Source organism: Microcebus murinus, chromosome 17 (genome assembly GCF_040939455.1).
Source record: "Microcebus murinus isolate Inina chromosome 17, M.murinus_Inina_mat1.0, whole genome shotgun sequence".
NCBI classification, from domain to species: domain Eukaryota; kingdom Metazoa; phylum Chordata; class Mammalia; order Primates; family Cheirogaleidae; genus Microcebus; species Microcebus murinus.
The window spans coordinates 18,957,030-18,984,046 of record NC_134120.1 but is presented as its reverse complement, the minus strand read 5'-3'; the positions used below and the strand labels follow the sequence as shown (position 1 = coordinate 18,984,046).

Below are 27,017 nucleotides of genomic sequence, written 5' to 3'. Positions count from 1 at the left end.
AATACATAAGGGTTTAAAAGTCTACAATTGGAGAATAGGGGATAATTCAATTTGGTTAAATCTCAGAGTCTGGCAAACAAACTAGTAAAGGAAATGAACGTCAGAAAGGCAAGTTGAGGCCAACTTGAAGAGTATTAAATACCAAATAAAGGAATTTTAACTTTCTTCTGTAAGCAATGTCAATTCGTTGAAGACTTATGAGCAGGAAATGAATGTAATTAGAACTTCTTAGAAAGGACACAATCTGGCAGGAGTATATAAAGGAAAACATTGAGGAAGATGTGAGCATAAGAGATAAACTAATAAGGCGTCTATTTCAGTGGTCTAGTCTAGAGATAAAATATGCCAGAGTGGAGCAGGGAGTGGTGGCAGGATGTTACGAAGCTGGTGGTCTGAAAAGGCCAGATGTGAGCAGTGCTCCAACTTGCTGCTCTAACACCTGTGCACATGCTCTTTCCTCAGTGTGCAGTGGGGCTTCTCTCTCTTGTATTTCTTATTAAAGAAGATAGATATCATTCGTTACATACAAAGGATTAGTATAAGATATATGTTAGATTAAAAGCATAATAATATTACGAATGCCCATAAACCCAAGCATTAGATTCTGCATTTTTCTGCTGTATATTATTCTTGTGTAAATAGAGCACCAATGGTTTTATCGAGTCTTCATTTCATGGCTATTTGAATATTTTAAGTTTTTATTACTCAAATATTGCTCTCACGAGCACTGTTGTATATGTCTCTTGGCTATCACCCCACAAGTAGGATTGCTGGATTTAGGATACTTATTTTAATTGCTTTCATAATGCTAGGATTGATCAGACTTTGTTTCTTTTGAATCAGTTTTGGTAAATTATGTTTTTCTAGGAATTTGTCCATTTTCCAGATTCCAAAGCTATTGATGTAATGCTGTCCCTAGTGTTCTCTTGTCATGCTTACCTTCTGCTTTATCTACCATTGTGTCTCTCTTGTTTTCACAGTTTTATCAAGGCCTAATTTTATACCGTAAACCACACCTATTTAAAGTGTCTACCTTGGTGAGGTGGCAGCTTCTCATGCCTCCTGTCTTCTGCCCGGAGAGTAAGTGACTAACAACACCGATCTCTGAAATCCATCACTGTGTTTGTGCTGAGGCCACAGTTCCCCCAGGCTGCTTCTACCCCTCGACCAAATGCAGCAGGGGACTTAGGTAGGCCCTTTCCTGCAAGAGGCAGGACTCCTGGTGAGTCTTGCCAACATTTCTTAGAACTCTGCTGTAGTTTAAGACCTTTCTGTTTTCCATCCTTCTTTCTTTACCTTCCTCTCTCCTACACGTGGGTCAGTTCTGCCACATGTCTGAGGGCTCACCCACCCTCCTCTGGATCCCGCCTTCAACTTCCTCACAGTCTATTGCCCCAGTAGATCTCCTGTAATCTGATCTTGTCATGGTATGCGCTTCTCGATGACTTGCCTTACTCATGCGTGTGCACCATGAAACCATCACCACAATCAGTGCAAGGAACATGTCCCTCAGCCATCTCTTCTTGACCCCTTGTAATCCATCCTTTCTTCCATACTGTCCTCACATAGCCATGCAACCATGGATCTGACTTCTGTAACTATAGATTAATTTGCATCCATTGTTAGTTTATAGAAATGAAATCATACCATATATGCGCTTTCTGTCTGGCTTTTTAAATTCAGTATAATTATTTTGGGATGCACTTATGTTGTTGCATGTATCAATCAGTAATTCCTTTTACTGATGAGTAGTATTTTCATTGTACAGATATATCACAATGAGTTTATCCGTTTGTTATCCATTATCTAATTTGTTTATTGTATAAGCATCTCTTATAGAAGATTGGGGTTGTTTTTCATTTTCAGTTATCACAACTAAAGTTGCTAGGAGAATTCATGTTTTCATCTTTCTTGGAAAAATACCCAGAAGTGGAATGGCTGTGTTATATGAGGGATGTATGTTTAAATTTCTAAGAAACAGACAAACTGTTTTCTGAAGTGTTTTTAAATGGGGTTTATACCTTTTCTCTCTATGTTTAGCCACTCTAGCTGAACATTTATTGATTGCATTAGCTTTTACAAGAAAATAACTTTTGGCTTGTTGATTCTTGATATTATACGTTGCTTTTTACTGCAGATCTGTTTCCTATTTTGTTGATTTCTTCTCTAATGTATATTGTTGTTTCCCTCCTTAATTTTCCAGTCTTTAAAGAATGTATTTTCAAGATATTCTCAAGGTAGGCTTCCCTCTGTAGAGTGTGCCTTCCACCCCACTAAATATGCAAACAGACTGGGTGTAATCCCTCAGCTTAGCTAGGAGTTTATGTGTGGAACTGTCCTGTCTACACTCATTTTCTGCATTCTGTTTAGCCTGTTGGCAAGGGTTCTCTGTGCTATATATGCTTAAAAGAATTTATGTTAGATGCCACTGCTTTAATTTCTGTTATATATAGTGAAGCAGAGACCCTAGTAAGGCCTTTTCTTGTGTCATTCTAAATGTTTAATTTGGTTCAGGCCAGGAAGGCTACCAAAGTTGTGTCCAAGCAAAGCACATAACATGTTACAAGGGAAGTCTTGTGTGATCAGGATACAAGCTTGGTCATTTAATAAAAAATGATAAATTAGAAATCATAAGACCTATACCTTAAATAATTTACCTCGACTTAAAATGTGTAAATGTTAACTTATTTGCCAGTCTTTTAAAGTGAGGCCAAGTTCTTTTCTTTGAATATGTATAAGTATTAATGAATGTCTGTAATTTCTAGTTTTAGTTCTTTTAAGTGAACAAGAACAGAAAAAAAAAAAAAAAACCCTTGCAGAGTCATTTGAATACAGAATCCTATATTTTTAAAAAATTTACTTCCAATCTTCTAAAAAACTTTTGTCCATACCTGATTTGGCAGCAATTTCTTTTAGCAACTCAATTTTATCTAGTTGTTACAAAGCTTTACATTTCTCTCTCTTAAAAATAGATCTCTCTTGCCCTAATATTTTATCAGTATAAACAATATTCAATTAAATTATACAATTACAGTAAAAGCACATCTGACATAAATAATTTGGGAATATCCACTACTGAATCTTGGTTTGCATACAACTCAAGTAGTGAGAACAGAACCTGGGCCTGGGGACAGGGCACATGATGGTAATGCTGATTTATTGCAGTGTCTTTAAAAGAGCTTTACTCCACCTAAAAATATGAATTATTTTCAGCATTGCTACAAATAACACAGTTCTACAATATTAGAAGCTAACCTTAACAAAGTGTTGAATATATTGTGGGAATCAAATCTTTACAAAGACTAGTGGTGCTGGTAAGAAGTGCATTTTCAATACAATATAAATTCATTTCATGCTCTGGTATTAGATGAGTCTTGTTACTTGATTTTATTATGCAGGTTTGATCATCCCAGATCTTGAAGAGTGAAGAGTATGGCACACTCGATTATTTGTTTCGAGATAGAAAATTTCTCTTATTACATGCATCCAGAAGGCACATGATTCACATTTCATATGCCTTCAAGGGGGGAGGTTCTGCTTATTTTAATAACAACCACGGTTTATTGAACTATTCTTTGATCCACTTATAGAATATTCACACTAAGCACTCTGCATACATGATCCCATCTAATCCTTAACAAACTCTCTGCACAGGTATTATTGCTAGATTGTACTTATGAAGAAACTGAGATTCAGTTTGCAAGAGTTTCAAAGTGAAAGAAATTCAAAAGTCATTGCTATTGTCTATGCTACACATCTCCACAGTAGCACTCTTTGCCTTTAATGTTACTAAATATAGTAGCTTCCTTTTTTAAAAATAAAGGCTTTTTTTCTAGTAGAGTATTTTTTCTTTGAACAGGCAGGATTCTGTGCTAGGCCTTTCAGTATAGTTCACATTTGATCATCATAAGAAGCCTATATTTACTCAACCATATGAAGTAGTAGTTACTCAACTATATGGAAGAACAGAGAGGTCAGACTGAAATCCAGGTCTCTAACCCCAAAGCCAGTGATTATCCCACTCTGTTCTAAGACAGGTGCATTTGCATATGGCATCTGACTGCCATGACCCACTTGCATGTGTGTACAATAAGGACTTGTATCATTGATAACCAATTCCACAAGATATGAGCCCTCCCTCACCTGCTCATACAATAATCCTAGACCCTTCCAATCTCCTTTACCTTACCATCATCTTAAAAAACCACAGAGTGGTCCAAGTCATACTACTCTCATAGTCACCATGGGCCTCTGGCTAGTTGAGCCCAAGATCTGTGATACCAGCACCTTCCTTTGCCAAACTGGGTGCTGCAACACATCAGTCCCTGTAGAACCAGCAGTCCATGTCCTGGTGGGGTCCTAGTGATGTCTCCAGGCACTGAATCCTACACAGATGTTTGAGCCCAGCAGACTGTAAAGTAAAAGGGGAACAGCATCCACACACGCTTTCCTGGGGCCAAAAGTATTACAGAATTTATGAGGTATCCATCTTAGTCTTTTGGGGCTGCTAAAACAAAGTACCATCAACTGGGTGGTTTATAGACAGAGATTTGTTTCTCATGGTTCTAGAGGTTGGAAGTCTGAGATCAGGGTGCCAGCATGGTCATGTTCTGGTGAAGGCCTCTTCTGGGTGCAGACTACCAACTTCTCAGTGTGTCCTACATGGTGGAAAGAGGGTGAGAGAGCTCTTGAGGGCCTCTTTTATAAGGGCACTAATCCCATTTGTGAGAGCTCCACCCTCATGGCCAAATTATGTCCCAAAAGCTCAGCATCCTAATACCATCACATTGGGTTTCCACTTGTCATGTGTGCATTGATGCCAAGTGGAGGGAGGAATGATAGGGTTTCCCATGTGAATTTGGGAGAGGGAGCAAATATTCAGTCCATTGCAATGTCTTTGTGTTTTCAGTTTGTTCAAAGTCTTTTTTCTATTCCAAGCATCTCCATCTCAGCCACAAAGCTCTACTGAGACCCACTACTACCCTCCACCCTCATGTCCTGGGGTGAGGTCTGGTTCCTTGTGCTGGAACCCTTCTGATTTGATAGTGACATGTCTTTCAGCAGCCCTACCATTCCTCCCTCCACCTGGCATCATTGCACAGATGACAAGTCAGTGAATTTCTGAGGCCCAGCCATGGACATAGTGCCTTGTTCTCTAGGAAGCTCTGCAACAGTCATAAAAATCAGTGGCTACAGAGAGGGGCTTGACAGTCGGGCATCACTTCCCTCCCACGCCAGCCACACATACACCCTGCTACACTCCAGTCCTCGCACCATTCTGTACTTGCAAGGATCTCTTGAGAGTGCATTAGCACCTTTTGCTGCTGGTCAACTTTTTTTTTTTTTTTAAAACAGAATTCTCATTGTAGACAACATGCTGAATTGGGAAAAAGTGGAAAGAAGTGCAATGGATAAGCAAATCACAGTCCTCTAGACTGACCAGAGCAATTTTTCATTGAGGCAGAACCACTCTGGGTTCACCCAACTTTCTAGCAGCCAGCCTGGCTCCCTAGCCTCGCAGTTGGCCTCCAACCACACTCACGGCTGCTTGCCCTGCATGTGACTTGACAGCAATGCAGCGGATGGATTTCTGAATCCTTAGATCTAAAAAAATCCATGCCCCTCATTGTTGGGTTCAGCCTTACTCTGTGCTCTTTGGGTCTGTTTGTTTCTTATGAGCAAACCCAGCCTTGAATTCTCCAAGAGTCTTACATTGATCTTTTCTCTCTCTCCTCTCTCTGATGCTGAACCCCTGAGCCTCAGCCTCACTGGCATACTAACTTGTTGTCAGCTGATATACCTTGTTACTGCTGCCATACTTCATTGACACTGTCTGACACTCCAATCACTAGGTATGAACTGGCCCTCCCTGCTCCAGAAGGGAGGCAACCACAGCTTGGTGGACATGGACACCCACCTGCTGACTACCTGCCAATGCAAGGCTTTGATCCAGAGCCCACAGCACCCACATACCTGCAAACCCCTCTCTTCACCTGTCTTAGTATCTTTATTTACTTTGCTAACAAATCTAGCTGGGGTGGACTTTCCAGATTCTGGTCACTTTTTTTTTTTCTTTATTGAGACAGAGTCTCAGTCTGTTGCCCAGGCTAGAATCCCGTGGCGTCAGCCTAGCTCGCAGCAACCTCAAACTCCTGGGCTCAAGCGCTCCTCCTGCCTCAGCCTCCCAAGTAGCTGGGACTACAGGCATGTGCCACCATGCCCGGCTAATTTTTTCTATATATGTTTAGTTGGCCAATTAATTTCTTTCTATTTTTCGTAGAGATAGAGGTCTCGCGGTTGCTCAGGCTGGTCTTGAACTCCTGAGCTCAAGCAATCCTCCCGCCTCGGCCTCTCAGAGTGCTAGGATGACAGGCGTGGGCCAATGTGCCCGACCAGATTCTGGTCATTTCTATATCAAGCCTCCCACTATTTCTCAAACTGTTAACTACATACTCTGGGAAAAAAGGAATTTATGTAGAATTCTCAAACCTAATCCCCCAGCTCAACATCACACCCATAACATCAAAACATAGCCCCTAGCAAATACAGCACGCCCTGACTTATGCTGTCCATTCTTTTATAGCAAATATTTTTTGTGTATGTAATTGTTTGATGATATACATATTTTAATATATTTTCTCTACATTTAAATGATACACTCTTTAGAGGCAAACATGTGTTTAGCATAATCCCTTAATTAAAGCAGTTGCTCAGTATAGTATGATAAATTGAGTTTCATTGGTTAAGAGATTAACTTCTGTACCTGTGTTCTATAGTGTAATTTCTCAGCTTGCTGTCCATTTCAGTCTTTTCACAAATGTTTATTGGGGGCCTATTACATGCTGAGTAATCTTCCTGTGGTTCCACTTCAAAGTCAATAGGACAGATTCCCTCACAGATAATATATTACAGTAGAGTGTTAGATAATAACTAAATTAAAAAATATAAATGTCATGTGAGAAAAAGTACTATAAAGAAAAAAGTGGGGGAAGTGATTAGAGAAAGAGGAAGAATGACGTTTATATAAATCAAGCGGCACAGGTATGTTTTGCTTCTTTCAGAGCTCCTGGGGTGTCTCCATTCTGTTTTTGCATTTATTTAATTTCATAGTTCTGAACAGCATAGGTACACATGGACTTTTCAGGCCTTTAACAAACACTGTTTGTAAATGGTATATATATACATACACACACACACACAAGCACACCAGAATTTTAAAAATCCCTACTTTATTCTTTGTCCCTTTGCATGTTAAATATAGAACAATCAAATGTATTTCTGTAAATATATTTGCAAATTAGTTTTCTTTCTAACAGCCCTCTGGCTTTATTATTTGCATAAGCACCATTTATTGAACAGACAAGCCCATTTATAATCGTTTTAGGTCTCAACAGCAGTGTCTGGATGACATTAGCAAACTCTACTTACTTAGCATTTTCCCCAAACCCTAACACCGCTGCCCTGATGTTTAACAAGCAGACATTCCTGAAAGCCCTTGCTGACAACCACTAGATGCATCAGGGGCTCTCGGGAGTTACCTTGCGTGCAAACCTGGAGCAGGCACTAGGACCGCCCCAGCGCCGAGCTGCAGCCGCGCTCGCCGCCCGTCAGAGGGACTGAGCCGCCTGTGCTGTTACACAAGAAGCGAGCAGAGCAGGCTGCATCTGTGGCGGCTCAACATCCTTCCCCTCCTGGGCGCTTAGAAGGTATTTACTTGCGATTTATCACTCAGGTTTTGTACACCGCCAATATTCCTTGAGTGTTCCCTTAATCTGAACTCTGAAATGCTGTCCAGCACCTACTGGGTTACTATATTATTTCATGTTAATTTCCACAGCTGGTCGAAGCAACAGTGCCATAAAGAAATGGGCTAGACATTTCCAGAGGCTGAAATCTGGAGGCATCTGGAGGTGTAAGTACGCTGGTCCCAGATCTCTACTGTGCTGGTTGTATCAGTTGCATCTCTTCACCGTCTTCCTCATTGAAAGAGCCAATGTAAGGTGCCATCTGCATATTTCATTCATAAAGGAAAAGCACCTAGATGGTGACAGAAACCACTAATGATGGGCCTGAAACTCCACTTTGGAGCGGCTGGTGCTGTCCTCTTGTAGGCTGCGGGTTTGCAAGAGAAGCTGGGTTTGCAACAGAGTTTGGATGGAAAAGAGATTTTGCTCAGGGCTGCAGACTGCGTGGTGCTTGGATTCTGCTTTTCATTTTCAAAGCTCAAAGACTCTCCTTCCTAATCATTGCTGTGGTGCAGTGTAGGAGTCTTTTCATGCTTTCTTATTTCTGCAGTCCAAATACTCTTATCACAGATGCAGACTGCCAGAAAAATGTTAAGCCATTCGATGCCTCTCAGTGTAAAGCCACTAAAGAGAAATCTAGTTTGCTTTTCCTTGACTATATATCATATACCATATACTTTTTCTTGACTCACTAGCAAAATTAGCAGATGGCACACAGAAACATTAAAAAACAATAATAATATTACTATCCCTTTTCCTGTTCAACAATATTTCATCGTGCATAACAAGGGAGTAGTTTGCCATTAGAAAATCCAAATGGTTATGATTTTATGGGGGAAATTGGAAATTCTCTTTAAGTATTTTACAAATCCATGAAGATGCTTTTTTTAGGGCCTTGGTGCTGATTTTATGCATTAAAGGCTCTTTGAAAACTTTAAAGCCTTGACAAATTGTTATTTATAGTTTTTGCCACAATAATTAATTTAAATTTATGTATCTTATTTCAAGATGTAATAAGTGAATGTGTTCATAAATGAATAAAATAGTGAGTTCTGTTAATGGTCAATTCATGGGAAATTTTAAGATAAACAGTGCTGTTAAAATTCATTTCAGGAAAGAAAATATGTAACCAAGACACAATGGAAGGCATCAATTTCCTAAAATGTAACTTAATGAAAAACTTTTGCTAAAGAATTGTTAAAACACTTTTAATGATTCTAAAATTTATATATTTAAGTTCCCTATATTTGATATATTGAAATACCTGGAATGAGATTTCAAACTGTTTAGGTATCTAATTTTTGAAAAGGTATCTGTACTTCTCCTAAAACTCTTTATTTGGTAGGAGAAAGAGGAACAGAGAATATGAGGGAGGAAGAGACAGTTTTATTGTACTGTTCTATACTTTTATATTTTGCATATTCTGATCTAATATTTGCTATATAAGTCTATATATTACATATATTCTTAAAATGTAACTAAAATTACAAGTGATTATAATCATTAATTTGTAATATCCTTAAGATGCAAATGAATACAAATATGTAAAAAACTTGTTAATTTGCTATATATAATAATATTTTTAAGCAGAACAAAATATTTTTGAAGATAATAACTTGCTTCCAAAAGAAGTAAGGGACATCAAATTGGAGTTAGTAATGGACTTTCATCATTTTCTGAAGCAAAAATAATTTTTTTAACTTATGTTTGCCAGAAAGTTGCCAGAAAGATGTTAACTATGCAACTATAATTTATTTTCAAGTTGGTGTATACTACATAACCCCATAAACATGGTGTTGCTAAGGTTTTTTCCTTTCTCTCTTTCTTTTTAAGTTATCTATATTCTAAGTCTGTAAGGATGACTCAAGTCTTCAAATTAAAACTTAGTTTTGAAAATTCTTGCCCAACATATAATGATTTTCAGCCTTAAACTTCAGTTTCATGTCTTTCTCATCTTTACACATGTCTAATTAACAATTTTAAATAACTTCATTTTATGTTGAGTCTAAGATTCATTGAATTCAATGACGAAAGGGGAAAAAATAAATCCCAAGAACATAGATTTTATTCAGAATTAGATATTCTTCTCAGAACATGAACTTTCTGAATTTAAATCCTGAAATTAAGTCCACTGGCTAGACCTAATTGACTGAAGACAGTTGGCAGAATGCTTAGCAGGAATTCAGCATTGCTGGTAGACAAGTGGGGGTTAAGCTAAACAATAAAATGCAAAGGCTAAAACTAATTTGTTAAAGTGTGAAAGGAGTGATTATCTGGTGATTCTGATGCTTGAAGATATCTCAAGACCTTGAAAAGTCTTGCAGCCCAGGAGATCCAAGTGAAGATCAATATCTATGGATTTACGGGATAATGGTAGAGTAGACATTTCTGATAGATGGATTTTAACATACATATTTTTAGATAAAAGAATTTCAATGAATGGTTGAATCTGGTTCTGCTGATTTCACTGTTAGTGATGCTTTTTTTCCCCTAAAAGACAGAACATGGGAGTCTTTTATGAATACTTAGTAGGACGTTTTAAAAAAATAACTTGTACATCATTTCTCCATGGGAAAAAGATAGTGTTTTACATTACTAAACCACCCAGAAGGAGCTAACATAAAGGGAGGAGTATCAGCAAAATTGTTCTGGTATTGCAGTTTGCTTTTATTTTTATTTTCTGAACACCTGTGCTTTGTGTAAGAAAAGCTATCTTCTAGTAGAAGCCACAGAAAAATGCAGTAAGTCAGCCGGGGCCCAACTTCCAATGATAAGCTTGTGGGAGACAGTGTTTGCTGAATGGATGAATAAATAAATGTAAACAAATGACAAGTGATCCATTTTTACTTGTCCTGAAAGGTAATTACAATTCTAATATGAGTTTTTAAGAATCTGTTAGCCACATATACATGCTGCAATAAATAAGAATTACATGTAACTTGAGATTTTCTTCTGAAAATCTGTTATGAAATCTGTTATGATTTCCCCTTAAATAAAAGACTTAAAGAGAAGGGCATGATAGTATCTAAGTGATGTGTCATCTCCATGTCAGTGACAGTTTTGTGAACCAGGAGGAACAAACTATGTATTTTGTTGAAATTTGGCAAAAGGGGGAAGTTATTATCCATATAGTTTTGGGAAGCTATTTTTCTCAAAAACAAAGGTCTTATTGTTTCCAGAATTGGCTATTACTTATAAAGAAATAAGTTTGTAGGTATGGCACAAAGCTTTTAAATATACAAGATTTGATCTTTGAGTATAAAAGCTCAATTAACAGTGTGAAATGTGTGCCATGCATTTGTTGATCAACAGGTTCATCCAAAACATTATTTTAACTTGCCCTTCCTGGTTTACACAACTATAACTGGTGTGGACATGCGATACCACTAATATACTCTCATTCCCTTTCCTTTAAATCTTTTATTTAATAAGAAGGGGGTTAAAAACTCTAGGAAACCTGTTGATAGATATTAATCATGATTCCATAGATGTTTAAGATGCAAATAAGCTTTGCTATTCCCCATAACATAATGTGATCATTATAGTTGGCAGGTTGGAATCAGTGTAAAATTTTTTGGACATAGCATTTAATGTCTTTGGATAATCTTTCTTTAGTGCACATTTATTGATCTCTCACTGTATCCCAGGTATGGCAGTTAGATCAGTAAACATAATGTATTCCACCTTTCATGCTCTCCATTATTTTGTGAAGGGACATAGGCAAAAGCCAAACAATTAAATATTATTAACCAAATACATTGTCATTAAATTCATATTGTTATCACTATCACAGCTTACTACAAATTAAATAAGCCAGAATATATCTGATAAGTGCTAATTTGAAAATTGAGAGTGCTATGATAAAAAATGGCTTTGTGACTTTATTAGATAGGGTTGAATAGAAGACTCCTTGCAAAAAATAATGCAGTTCAAAGAGATAAGGAGAGGCAGTATGTTAAAATAGCAAGAGTGCAGATGTAGAAGCCAAACCTGCCACAGTTTAAATTCATTCTATGTGGTCCTAAAACCTTGAAATTTTGAGCAATTTATCCTTTGAGCCCCTTTGGTAGAACTTTACAGAGTTTTGACAAAAGAAAAATGAGATAATGTATGTTGAGTGTCCATGACAATATCTGAGCAAATTTAATTTCCATGCTGACTTACAAAGTTTTGCAATGTTATGAATTCACTCATTTGAATACCTGGTCAAATAAACAAGTATTTGACTATTTTATCACTTCTGTGCCCCTTTCTTTAAATTCTCTTGATGATTCTATTACACAGTTCAGGGAGAAAAGACAGACACTCCACAGACAGGTGGAAAGAGAAAGCATTAGTCCTGAATCTCCTACAAACCAAGTCTCAATTAGGAGCTTTGTTAGATGCAGATTTTATTGATTTTTCTCATCTCCTTAGAAACCACCGACACAGTGGTGGATGGTGATTAATTATGCTGCTGTTTCTCCCAGGGAATGCTGGATTAAGATGACTACCGTGTTTCCCCGAAAAAAGATAGGGTCTTATATTTATTTTTCCTCAAAAAGACACCCTAGGGCTTATTTTCAGGGGATGTGTTATTTTTTTTAAGTATGATACAACAATCTACATTTATTCAAATATAGTTAAGTTGTCTTCTTCTGGAACATCATCATAATTCTCCAAACCCAGAATTCCATCCTCAATTTCTTGCGACTCTATTTCCTTTAGAGCAATTGGCCCCAATCTTTCATGTCGAACAATAGAGCTCTCATGGGGCAGATAAGAAGGGCTGCTTCTCTTCTTTACCACTCTCTGAAGAAATGCATGGGTTGTGCAGATATGCTGGGTAGCCACGCCCATCACTAGGTCTTATTTTCGGGATAGGGCTTGCTTATGTCGTGCAAATGCTTACAAATCCTGCTAGGAATTATTTTATGGGTATGTCTTATTTTTGGGGAAACACGGTACTTGCACACAAATAACCACATATATTCCCTTAGCCAACTGGCTATATCTTATTTCTAAGTGGAAAATTGTTATGGCATGGCTTTTAAGTATTTTCCTCCTATTGTTCTTGACAATACAGCTCAGTCTGGGGCAAAAGGTTCAATAATGTTTTTCCCTAGTCATTTCAAAGGAAAATCTTAATCCCAGAGGCTATCAGATAGCTGTAATTGAAGCTACTTTATCAGACAAAATCCAAAGTAGAAAACTAAGATAAAAAAAGAAAAACTGAAAAAGACAGACATACAAGAGAGTCATGGTTGGGGGGGCAAAGTCCTCGTTGGGTATAGACTTGATTTATTTTATTTAAAATGCCAAATAATTTACAACCTTGTTGCAATTATATTATGACAATTACGATCCCTTTTGGGCTCACCAACACTTTTATTTTTTATTTACCATTAAGCACTATAAACCAATAAGAGTAAAATGTCATAAAATATTCATATATTTGTTCATAAAACATTTCTGTACAAGGATGAGGCTATAGTTCAACTATTGGCTGGCAGCAGAACCAGGCATAGTAGCCAAAATGTGTACTCTTTGGGAAATATACTTTCAAAAATTCACATTTGGTTTTAAAACTGTGGTTTTAGTGGTGAGGAGTGTATGAGTGAAAATGTGAGATGTTGTTTTTTAAGTCAAAATTTGAATGGGAAAAATCAATAAAGGTACAGTTGGCAGAGTCTCCCAAAATACTGATAAAGGAGAAAAGTTTAGAAATTTTTATAAGCATCCAAAAACTCAACCAGGTTTAGAAAGACACGACTTAGCAGTAGCATTCGTGGAAAACACTAGCATGAATTCCTCAGTAAACTGAACAATATGATGTGGGTGTAGGAAAGCTAATGCCTGCTTAGGCTCCGTTACAGGGGACGAAGTATCTAGAGTCAAAGCATGGGAAGTGACAATATTATATTACTATCCTACTCGATGAGGGCTGCCCTGTGATTCTGTGTTCTGTTCTGAGCTCTAGACTTATTAAACACCATATCAAGTTTAAGAGGATGGAGAAATTTAGAACTTTTTCAAAGGATGAACAGAAGATGTTTTGTTTGTTGGAGAGAATAGTTAAGAGTGACATTGACTCTTTCTTATGATGTTGTCAGCAATTTGAATGACTGTGACATGAAGGAGGAATGAGACTTATACTGCAGGGCACAGTAAAAGAGACCCTTTCTAGACCAGTGGTGGAAACTTAGGGAGACAGAGCTCAGTGGACCTCAGTAGGGATGGTGAGTCCTGTGGCAGAAAGGTGTTTTATGGCAATGTGGTGTGGAGGGTGAACTTGTTTGGGAAATCAGCTAGATCTACAGGCAACTCCTAAACCTGCTCCTTATAATGTATCTTTCTGATCTCTACTTCCTCATATGAGAAATGGAAAGAGTGCCATTCAAGGTTACCAGAATGATCACATGAGATAATATATAGAGAGAGCACTGAAAACATGAGTATCCAACAAGTGTTAGTTCCCTTTTTTCTTCCTTCTGTTTGTGGAAGTGATTAACCTTTGTGTGAGTGTCTATCTCTTAGGGAGAGTATACTAAGGATTCCAGTTTCAAAAAAGTCATTGAATTAAGTGACCTTTAATGTACCTTACAACATCGAAATTCCATATATGAACACAACACTGGATTTCTTCATGGGCATTAGGTATGTTCTTAAAAATATGTTTGTTGTCTACATAAGGTGTTCATAAAACACAGGCTTATAGAAAATTTTAATAATTTTTTTGAACCTAACTTGTTAGGAAAATGATTAGTCAACTTGCTGCATAATAAAGTAATGGCAAAAGGCTCTGGTATATTGATACTTCATGACACCTCAGCTGGGATGCCTGCAGGTGTCATGAAAGTCACAATGGAATTAACTTTGGAACATTTCTCTTTACATGACACAGCCACTATTTTCATAAAGTCCTGTTTTTTATGTTAAGTTGAATAATTCATGTAGGAAAAACTCTAGCCCTATTCTTTCTCAAGTCACCTAATAGCCTATTATATTTTAAATTAAAACTGAAATACCCTAAATCCGAGTGTTACAAAGTACATTTAGTCTTCCTGTTTAATTTATCTAGCTGCTATTGTCTTTAAAATGACTGCAACATTAAGAAAAGATGGCTAAAGTAAATTTTTAATACATCTCACATTGAAGTATCACATCACCTCTGCTTGTTTTTAGATTTCCAAAAAGTTATGTTGTTTAGCAATAGGATTTCTCACACAGCCTAAAATTTAAATCTAGCCTGTAATTACTGAACATGCCTCATACTGACTACACCAATGTTCCTGCTTTTCACTTACATATAGCGAAGTTGCTTTCAAATTGTTTCACACATACACACGCTCTTTCTGTTAGGAAGAGAAAATGCCTTCAGTTAGGAAGCTGATTTCTATTTCACAGATGACTAAAAGCAAATACACAAAAGGGCCATTTTACCCATATTTTAAAGGGCAAATAGATTCGATTCTACAGTATTAATACTTGAGAAAATATTGTTATAGATTCTTATAGAATACATTATAATTAATATAATTTCCTTTATACAAACACTTTTACCTTCAAATTGTGAATCAACTTCATTAATTTTACAGAAGTTGCATTCACTCATGAAGTGCTTTTTTACCTTTCATCCATTATCTTACCAGTTTAAAAATATTTACACATTTTAAAGAATCTGCAGCCTGCTAGCAGGTTTCCCCTGCTGCCAAGTATACAGCAGAATAAATAATAACTAAAAATCCATATTTATTTCTGTTGGATTTGTTGTCATATCAAAAAAGTATTTTAATTAAAAAATAGAGTTTCTATCTAAAAATAACTATATTAGTTAAATACCAATTGACACAGAACTGTAGGGGGAGAGTGTTTTATGGAAAAGTAAAGTGTAAGTCTTTTAAGACACAGAACATTTTGGAAATCTAACTTTGATTTCAAATTCAATTTCACAAATATTATTTGAAATTTTCTTAGTAGTGAATAGGGGAAGTAAGGTCTATTCCTTTACTTTCAAGAGGTTTGGTTCTGGTAGTGGAATGCCTTAGAGGCAGATAGAGAAAGTAGTATGCATTAAAACAAATTTTGTATAAAGGTTTGTGAGACAAAACACTGTATTTGTGGGTAAATCCTTAATACTAGATAAATATATTTGTATATTATTTTGCACTACTTAGATTTGTCTTTTAGATATAATCAAATGCATTACTATAAATCAATTTTTTCCTTTTAATATAGTCAGGAAAAATCCACTGCATTTAGCAACAGCATCACCCTTGTGACTTTCAGATAAAACTGTTTGTAGATGCATGTCTTGTTTCAATGTCAGTAAGAAAATATGCACTATTATGCTACTGTCTAAAGAGTTGGTGCTCCTTTATTTTTGGTGATGTTTTATTGTTTCATATGTGGACCACGAAAATCACCTTAATAGTTGGTCAAATGAAATAATCACACTACATACTATAGCTGCCTGACTACAACTGAAATCCCTGCACGAAGTACATAGAGCAACTCCAAGGGTCTCTGAAAGGACTCTGAAAAGTTGATATGAACAAGGGAACTAAGAAAGCCAGAAATAGAAGGGTGACTGAGCAGTGGGTTTTCTATGGTTTTTATTATGTCCTATGCACCCCAGCTTCGGCTCCAGAACAGTCTAAAACCCAGAGCTTTGAATAAGAACATACAAAAAAGCTCCAGGGATGTCCATTCTCTCTGGCCAGAAAATGGGGGTGGAGTGGGAGGTGAGGGTGCTGCAGGGAAGGTTTTTGACTTTTCTTGACTTTTGGTGTAGTCTCCAGCCAAAAACTAGCAAAAAATAGCAACCTTCCTCTCTACCCTTGCTTCTCTCAACTAGAAAGGTAATTACCAACCCTGAGAGGGGGAGGCCACGACAACTGACAATCCAGAATCCTCTATCTAGCAAAACAAACAAACAAACAAAAACCAACAACAACACAAAGCACAACTCTCAGAAATGAAGGCAAATTAAGAAAATTTTCAAATTAAAACTAAACAATTTGGCCAGGCGTGGTGGCTCCCACCTGTAATCCTAGCACTCTGGGAGGCCAAGGAGGGAGGATCGCTTGAACTCAGGAGTTTGAGACCAGCATGTGGAAGAGTGAGACCCCGTCTCTACAAAAAATAGAAAAATTAGCTGGGGGTGATGGTGAGCACCTGTAGTCCCAGCTACTCAAGAGGCTGAGGCAGGAACATTGCTTGAATCCAGGAGTTTGAGGCTGCAGTGAGCTATGATGATGCTACTACACTCTACTCAGGGAGGAACTCTGTATATATATGTATAAAAAAACACTAAATAATTTATCACCAGTAGACCTACTTTAGAAGAAATGCTAAAGGAATTCTTCAGGTAGAAGGGAAATGCTTTTTTAAAAAAGTGAAACCTAGAAAGTGAGGAATTAAGAAAAATTAATAGAAAATTAAAATATCTGATTAAATAGCATAGACTATTTTTCATCTCTTACAATGTAGATGACTATTGAAAGCAAAAAGGCTAACATTGCTTGATAGAGTTTGTTGCATACTGGTGCCATACATGTGATATCTATATCATAAAGGGGACAGTCTATGGTGACCTATATATTTGTAAGTATATTTCTATTTGTTAGTTGTATGAATAGAAAACAAATCATTACTCTAAAGAGATTTGAGAAAATTGAAAGGGATGTTTAGATATGTGGAGCCTAGAATGAGAAGTTTAAATATTAATCTAACAAGAATTCTGGGGGAAGAGAAGAGAGAGAAAAGGAGAGGAGTGATATTCTAAGGGTTAAAGACCAAGAGTTTTCCTGAAGACAGGCTTGAAGAAAGACACTAAGCATACTTATTCCCAAGCAGGGTATATAGAAAGGAGGCTATAGCCTACATATATTAAAGTTCGATTCTGGTACAAAAACAATGAGAAAATTTGGGTAAGTTTAAAAACAAGGTGGAATTAAACTACTACAAAACAATAAATAGCATAGAAAGTGAGAGGTGGGAGAGTTATCTGATTTATAGCATTGGAAAGCACTTTGTATTGTTTGAGAGGAGGATAATTATATTAGCCAACTTTGGATTTTGTTAAGTCAAGTATAAGTGTTATAAATTTGTCAAGAAGGAATCAAAGGGAATTTTTAAAACCTTGATTAACCCATGGAAATCAGGCAAATGGTAAAAATAAGCAAAACAACAACAATAAAAACTTAGTAAACAGAAAGCACAAAATAAATCCACCATATCAGTGAAGATGATACTATAAGTGGATTAACCCATTTTGGATTTTTAAAAAATAATCCACTTATCTGCTTCTTATAAAATATTCCCTTAAGACACGACTTCAAAAAAGATTGAAAGTAAAGTTCAGTCTGGCTTCACATAATGACTGTGCAGTTAATGCTTTTACCTATAATGGCTCTTAAAGAGTTCTACTAATTTATAGAAGACTCTTGCCTTTGAAAGAAAATTTTATGATACACTTAATAAATATATAATAAGAAGTGATAATTTGGTATTTTCCTTTAGGCAAAGTCATGCTCATCAGTTTACTTGACATAACATTTTCTGATCAGAGAATACCTTAAAAAAAAATTCCTAAGATTTATAATTCAAACTGTATATCATGTTTGGGTAACCCAAAATTGAGAGGTGAAGGGATAGTATCTTTTATCACTTTTTGGTCTATCGTGTGTGTACATCACTGTTACTACAGGGTTAGGGGTGCTCTTGTGTTTAGTCTTTATTTTTCCCTAAAGATGTTATCTTGGCTTATGACTTTATTTTCAAGTATATTTTGAATGAAAAATTAGCCATACATTCCCAGAAGTTGAAAAACAGGTGCAGAAATGAGATTGTACCTTCCAACAAATACACAGTGCTCCACTCAATATCTCCTGTTATCAAGTCTTCCTCATTTGGCAAGTACAATAAATCTTCATTATGCTATATTTCATGTGCATACTGTACTTATTTCTTTTTAATTTACTTTTTATTACTTATATAACTTTGTTTTCATTGTTAAGTTGATATATTTTTTCTATCTGTGAAAATTGTTTGAGAATATTGGGTTGGGATAAAACACATTGTAAATTTTACTATGGAGATAATGACAATATTTATTTTTTCATTTGAAGTTACGTAACTTGGCAATAAAGATTTTAAACAAGGGATAGGAATAATATATAAATGTCTGAAAAGCAGATACTAAATGCAAGCTGGAGTAGCAGTAATCATAGTAGTGAAATAAATTTTAAAACAGAAAGCATTATTAGGAATTAAAGAGTTTGTGAAATAATGATAAAAGGTACAATTCAGCAGTTAAATATATCCATCCTGAACCTGTAAGCACCTAATACACACCTAAAAGGCAAAAATAGAATATGTAGAACAAGGAAAAATTGACAAATCCATAATCGTAGTGAGAGATTTGACCAAAATTCTCTCAGAAATTTGGCAAAAAAATTCATAAGGGCATAGAAAGATGGAACAACATAATTTATAATCTAAATCTAATGGATGTATATGAAACTTGCAACGAATACAGTTATTTCTTTAAGCATATGTAAACATTCTTTTAATGCATAAACAATTACAAAAATTTACTGAGTTTTAGCACAAAGCAAGTCTCAAAAAATGACAAAAATCAATGTCATAATATTAACATCATTTAATCACAATATTAAAAAATTTATTTGTTTCAGAAACCTAGGCAGTTTAAATTACCGTCATGTAATACAATAAGGTAATATAATTCAGACTGAAAATTTTATAAAATAAATATCTATAAAATAAATAAAATATCTATAAAGTAACTTAAAAATAGTTATTAAGTCTTATTTGATCACATTAAAAACTTCACTTTTAACAATACATCTCATTGAGGTTATTTCTAACCAGGCATATTGTTCCCCAGTGTACTGGGTAAAAGTTGAGATAAAACAACCAGAATCCTGAATTTAACACTATTAAAATTTTTCCCACTCAACCACATCTGCATGATAGCCAAATCAAAAAACTATTTAGATTAGTTGTGGCACAAATTTTCTGGTTTATAATAAATCTGTTCTTCTGATTCTGATGCCAAATTCCTACTAGGTCTACTTTTATAACTATCATGCTCTGTGGGTAAACCCTTACCTTTTAGGTTAGAATTAACCTGTAACTAGATTTAAGATGATCTATATTGCAATATCCCTATTGTAAGATGATCTATATTGCAATATCCCTATTGTCTTAATACAGAAAATCTTTCGATGACTGTACAAAATAAATCATAATCAAATCCAGTTTTGAGGGAATACCAAAATGATTTATCTGGTATCGTGTGTATCATAGGTGTCATACTTGTATGTGTATTGTTTAAATATTATCTGACCTTTCAATTATTTTATTAACTATTTTAAATTAACATTAGGATGTAGAACTCTTTACAGACCTTAACAGACCATTCCAATTCCTTCTTCAGTAAATTTCAGTAATTTAGAATTTTGCACTGGTCTAAATTCAAATTAGATCAAAATTCCATTTCAGATCTATAGCAACTTTGCTGTTAGTTGAAAAAAGATGAGGAGACTTGCATATGCTGTCTGATAACGAATGATCCTGTTTTATGTCTTGGCAAGAAGAAAACTCTAGGAAAGACATAAATCTTGTATCATTCTATGTGAATGTCAAGAGTTATCTATCTAAAGAACAAATGGCTCAATTAATGAACAATTGCTCCTGGCAAAGTAATCATTTAAATGGTGCTTCTCATTTAGAATGGATCACCCTAGTTGTTAGAGAAATGAAAAGATGTGTATCCCAGGTCTGTTTGAGTTCTTTTCAGAATGTTCAAGTTTCTTTCTTTCAAGAATATTCTGCATCCATTGATGTATTCAAACTTTTCAGTTTTCGAATATTTAAACTGAAGTTTGAAAGGGACTTTTGAAATCTTGGCCAACACCCCCAGTTTAAAGATGACAAGCTTGAAGTTCCAAGTGGTTAGGTGCAGAGTCCAGTATCATGACATATCAGATCTGGATTGATTTGACCAATGTTTTCCTTGTGGCTAAGAACGTGTTATGGAAGAGATTGAAGAATCTCCAAGGCCTTCTCAAAAAGTATGTAATTTCTAAAATATTTATATTAATATTTTACCCATACTATTTATCCTAAGGAATGTCTCTTTTGATTTTACAATTCCTCCCATGTGGCTGTTACAATAGCATTGTATTGGACAAATTAGTAAATATAAAGCCACCAAACCTAATTATTTCTAGTATCTTTCTTTTTGTAAGGTAAAAGAATAAATCCGTGTATTTTTTTCTGGTGCTCTCTGACAAATCTCAAAAGTGAATTTATGGGTGAATTTTAAGGACTACAAAGGATGACCTCCAAAACTATCTAAATATAATTTTCAAATTATAACTCTTAGGTAAATATAAAATGCACATGTGTAAATAATGTGGTATGACATATTAATTAACAAGGGAACTAGATGTTATGATTGGTTCAGAAAAATGTGAGAAATTATGGGCATATAAGCAAGTGAAAGATTTGTTAGGATAAATTTGCTGAGACATATTTAAAAAGCTGGCTAATATTTGCCAGGCCATACGTCTTTGGGATTATTTGTTCTACTAGGCTAAAATGATTTGTATATCTAATAAGACAAAGTTCTACAAATTAATAAATGATTTTACTAAGACTGGAACATTTACTTAGTAACAAAAAATGAGACAAACTAAGTATATTCCTCTAGACCTGTGCTGTCCTATAAGGCAGCCAATAGCTATTTAAATGTGACTATTTAAATGTAAATTTAAATAAATTAAAATTAAATATAACTTAAAAATTAGTTCCTTAGTCAACTGTCTGCTTTTCATGAGCTCAGCACTTATACTCGCTGAGTGGTTACTACATTGAGCATCACAGAAAGTTCTTTAGGACAACCTATCCCCATAATCCTTAAGTGGCTATGGCCCTTGTGTGATACTAAAGGAATGTAATGCCCACCTTTTTATCTTATTTCCAAGTTTCAGATAATTTTTATGACAGTTTTAATTGTGGTACAATTTATAACCACTTAGAAGTAAAATTAGATAGTAAATGCCTGCTCTGTGGAAAGTCTTCATACATATCATGACCATGAACATAACAAACTAGATAATTTTATGTGTAAAACAAATGATACATAATATACTTTGGTAATAGTATACTTTTTAAAAAATGTGAATTGTTCTAAAGTCATTTCTTTGAAATATAACACTACCAAATATGTTATGTATCATTTGGGGTACTCAAGGTGATTCAATCTACCCTCACAAAACCATAGAAGTTGGGATATTGTGAATGGTCTGGCAAAACAGAGTAGGGTCAAAACAGAAAGATGTGAAACAAGGAAACCACAGTGTCTATGGAAATTTGTACTACCTTTTGCTTTACTTAGAATTTTATTTCTCTATGCTCAATTATGATGAAATGGAATTACACAAAAGTCATTTTTATGTTAAATAGAACCTAGGTTTTATAATAACACTCAATAGTGCAGTAAGGAAATACAACATCTAATAGGATGTTTTTAAAATTAAAGTGAATTTTATAATAGAGAACTACTTATCATGAATTTCTCATGAGCAAAATGAAAGCATTATTTTCCTGAATTTCTTTATTGTTGTAAATGTCATCATTTAAGAAACAAATAGCTATTAATAACTGTTAGGTGCCTATTGCATAAATAGGATAGAAACAGGATCTGCCCATTTGGAGGGTGCAGACTGGCAGGGAAGATAAAAAATAAACAAATACCTAATTAATCACAAATGTTGTGAGTTTTACAAGGAAATACTGTGAGAGCCTATGAAGGGAACCCTTCTCTAGTCTGTTGGGGTAAGAGCTGTGTGTGTATGTGAGGGATACAGTCAAGAAAGTCATCTCCAAGAAAGTGACATTTTCAGTTAGGAGCTGGAGGATAAATAGGGATTTTTCTAGGCAAAGGGGAGGTGTAGAGGGATTAAGGTAGGAAATTTCAGGAAGGAAACATCATGTAGCAGAGCCCTGACAAAGGAGGTAGTTAGTGTGAGCATTTGAGTTTTCAATTGGATGGGGCACCACTGGAGAATTGTATGTGATGGCAATGTGTGCGAGAATACGCTTTGTTTAGCCAAAGAGAAGGGTACACTCACCCACAGAAACTTAATCATCAGGAATTGAAAGCTTTACGGACTTGAAAGAACAGTTTTTTAAATGTTCTTATTTCCTTTTCTGGCAAAAAGAAATAGAGCAGATTGGCACAGATCAACTTCTTATATCAAAGTGCAATTGTGCAATTGAGGAAATACATAAATAGACATAGTCCCAGTAACCAGCTTCTCATTCAAAATTGCCTGAAATGTTTCCATCTTTGGAAGAAAGCTACCCATCTAGTAACTTGGACTTTGCACTAAGGTTATCTTCTAATTACATTATGGCTCACTAGTTCACTGTTGACTTTCCGGGCTTTCTTATGCAAACAAGATTTTTCTATAAATAAAGGTCAAGTCTGGAATGTGCTTATTAATTTCAGGCTCATCTGCTGATGCCTCAGCCACTATGCAGAGAGAGAGGGTTACTCCACTTGTCTGGGATAATAAACTCATTTTTTTTTTTTTTTTTGCCAAAATGACTCAACCTCTATTTATAGTATCAATTACAGACCATCTCATTCGGATATCTAAATGACATTAAATCTGACTGCAGAATTTTATATTTGCTAATGAGATTGATAAAAATTTTATTTTTGAAGCTTATCTGGCACATTATCTTGGCATTATCTTTCTCTCTTTCCACACACCTCTTATGATGTATTATATTTATCCCTGTTAGAAGTATTTACTGCTGTATTTGATATTTTTTCTAGAATGTGAGCACATAATAATATCTGTATTTCTGGAAATTAGCATATTGCCTGGCAAAAAGAGATGCTCAATATATGTTTATTGGGAGATTAAACAAGGGAAGAAATGAATGATCATAGATTCATGAATATACCAAGAAAAAGAAAAAGTCTTTATATGACTGAGTCTCTCAAGTAAATGGATTTTTCCATTTTAAAGTAATGTGACATCTAAATTATTTGACTAAATAAATAATATTGAAGAGACAAGATTTTTCAAAGATGAGAATATCAATAAAATCAACAATATGTTCAACTTTTATTGGACATCTACTACGTACCATGTTTCCCCGAAAATAAGACCTACCCATAAAATAAGCCTAGCATGATTTCTAAGCATTTGCATGATATAAGCCCTACCCTGAAAATAAGACCTAGTGATGGGCATGGCTATGCAGCATATCTGCACAACCCATGCATTTCATTGTGGAGCAGTAAAGAAGATAAGCAGCCCTTCTCATCTGCCCCATGAGAGCTCTATTGCTCGACATGAGAGATTGGGGCCAATGATTCTAAAGGAAATAGAGTTGCAAGAAATTTGGGATGGAATTCAGGGTTTGGAGAGTTATGATGATGTTCCAGAAGAAGACGACTTAACTATATTTGAATAAATGTAGATTGTTGTATCGTACTTAAAAATTATAAGTCCTAGGGTGTCTTTTTGAGGAAAAATAAATATAAGACCCTGTCTTATTTTCTGGAAAAGTATAAGACCCTGTCTTATTTTTGGGAAAACATGAAAAATCAGCCACAGGAAAAAACGAGGCATCAGACACATTTCTTGCCTTTTAAGAAATTGTGACAAAGTTGAAAAATGAAAATGTGTGCTTAAAGATACAATGGCCAATGTAGAAATGTGTGCTAAATGCTAGATGAGTACAATTAAAAGTGAGAGATACTAGAGTTTGAAAGGTAAAGAACAATCATCTTATAAATCACAAAAAAGGAAAGAGCTTACATATTGTACCAGACTCCTTTGATTATTCTTAGATGACTAACCACTGACTCACAATCTTGTCTTTCTGCATATATTTTTTGGTATTTGTTTTATAGCTGACTGCCTTTGAAAACATTACTTATATTTTCTACATAAAAAGAACTGGAAAGAAAAGGATGAAATTAACATTTGTTGGTCACTTACCATATCCTGGACATTGCAATCAGATTTTTCCATAAGTACCTTCATCTTAAACCTCTTCTTAGAACATAACCATATTCATCAATTTTTAATTTAATTTACCTCTTTTGCTAATTGTGGAACAGAAGTTATCTGGATGTTTTTCATAAACCAGTTTTGTCATGGTATACTTTGCATAAAATAAACTTCAACTATTTTCAATACACAATTCAGTCAGTCTTGAAAAATGTATTATCCCTGTGTAACATCAGGGTTAGGCACATTTGTGATGCAGACTGTTCTCATTATGCCCAAAATTTCCCTGATGCTTCTTTGCAGTTACCCCTAGCTTTAGGCTGCCTCTGATATACTATTTATCACTATAAATTGATTTGCCTTTTCTGGAGCTACATATAAATAGAGTCAGACAACATGTGCTCTTTTGTATATGGCTACTTTCAATTAGTGTAATGTTTTTGAGATTCACCCAAGTCTTTGCATGTATCAGTAATTCAAGTTTTGCTTTGCTTTGTTTTGTTTTAATTTCTCAGTAGTATTCCACCATATAGATATACTGTCATTTGTTTATCCATTCTCCTGTTGGTGTGCATTTAGTTTTACAATTCTTTGGCTACTATGAATAAAGATTTCATGACCCTTGATTTTCAAATCTTTATGTAGATGTATTTTCATTTCTCTTGGTGAATATCAAAGAGTGGAATGTCTGAGCCACACCTGCTAAGTGTACATTTAGCTTTGTAAGAAGCTGCTAAATTGTTTTCCAAAGTGATTGATGCATTTTACTTTCCCTGGTACAAATGTATGAGAGCTCTAATTTCTCTAAATTCTCACCAGCACTTGATGTTATTAATGCTTTTAAGTTCAGTCCCTCTAGTGGATATGTAGTGGTATCTCATTGTGATTTTAATTTGCATTTCTCTGATAGACTAAGGGTGTTGAGCATCTTTATGTGGGCTTATTAAACATTCATATATCTTCTTTTGAGAAAGGTCTATTCAAATCATTTGCCCACATAGATGTGTATGAGTGCTCTATATATCCTTGATACAAATCCTTTGTAAGATATATGTATTACAAATATGTCCTCTTATTTTCTGTGGCTTGCCATCTATTTTCATAACAGTTTAATTTGATATAGTCCCATTTATCTATCTTTGTGCTTTATAGTTTGTGTATGGTTTGGTGACAAGTCCACAAGACTAGAAGAATTATTCATCTCATGTCTACTATTATTAAAGTTCAGTTACTTGATTGACTCTGCCTAAGGCAGTGATATTAAGGATCTCCCTACAGAGCGATTGTATCTTACACTTTTTATTAACTAATCCCCTGGATAATGAAACAATTCTCTCATATTGTCCTTCTGACCCCTTAGATGTCTAAATAGAAAGAGTTATAGAGCCTCGAGCTTAGGAAGGAAATAATAAGACATTTTTCCATCCTTACATTGGATAAATATTTTAGCAGTCAGACCATTTTTCTAACACACATTCCCAGGACCCATTTTTATTATAGGCAGCAATGTAGCATAACTCATTTGGATGTTAGAACAAGAAAGGAAATGAGGACCTTCTCTCCAATTTTTCATTTATAAGACAGCTGTCTGCATTTCCACAGCTTGACAGTCGAATGTCTCCAGTTGCTGTGTCACTTAACACTCAAGTAGAATCCTGCTTTGGGAGAAGCTAAAGTGTTCCTATGGGTGGAACGAGAGCTTTCTAATCAGGCAGAGTTAGGCATGCATGCTGGCTGAGCAATTTTGGCAAATCACTTCAATGTTCTGAGCCAGAGTTTTCCTCATCTGTAAAATGTAAAGCTTGGGATATATAGAACAGAATATAGTAGGCTCTCATTAAATGGTAGTTGTTCTTTTGGGTTTTTTTAAATGATTGCTGATACAAAAAAAGAAATGGGGAGAGAGATTTTATTGCTGGTGCATTTTTATGAACAAGAGAAAAGGGGCTGAGAAATTGACAGACAGGGGTGAAAAGATTAAAACTTGTTTTTTATTTTCAATAAATCCTACTGTCAGGTTTGGCAATTTCGTTCTATGTTCTCAGTTTTTGGTGTGATCATGGCTGAAGAATGACCAGACACACCCAAAGTAAGGGCAGAGGTTAAATTTATTGATGGGGAGTAAGATAGGATTATAGGGCAAGAATAAGATATAGGTTTACAGAGCAAGGTACATATGCTACAGATGACAACCGAACCCCTTCTCGCAGCAAAAGAGAGACCTTGG

General features: G+C 35.3%; 1 protein-coding gene across 2 annotated transcripts in view; it reads left to right on the top strand.

Annotated features, from left to right (window-relative positions):
• Nucleotides 1-7,632: 7,632 nt before the first annotated feature.
• RAB27B (RAB27B, member RAS oncogene family) overlaps nt 7,633-27,017 on the top strand; it is a 147,450-nt gene continuing 128,065 nt past the window's right edge. The window contains exons 1-2 of one of the 2 annotated variants that reach the window (XM_012745484.2): nt 7,633-7,706; nt 7,838-7,912. Coding sequence is in view for 1 of the 2 variants with exons in the window: in XM_075993845.1 (XP_075849960.1) it covers nt 7,994-7,995 (2 nt within the window). In the remaining variant the exon portion in view is untranslated. Of the gene's footprint in view, nt 7,707-7,837; nt 7,996-27,017 lie in introns of both variants that reach the window. The other variant, XM_075993845.1, reaches the window with a different exon arrangement.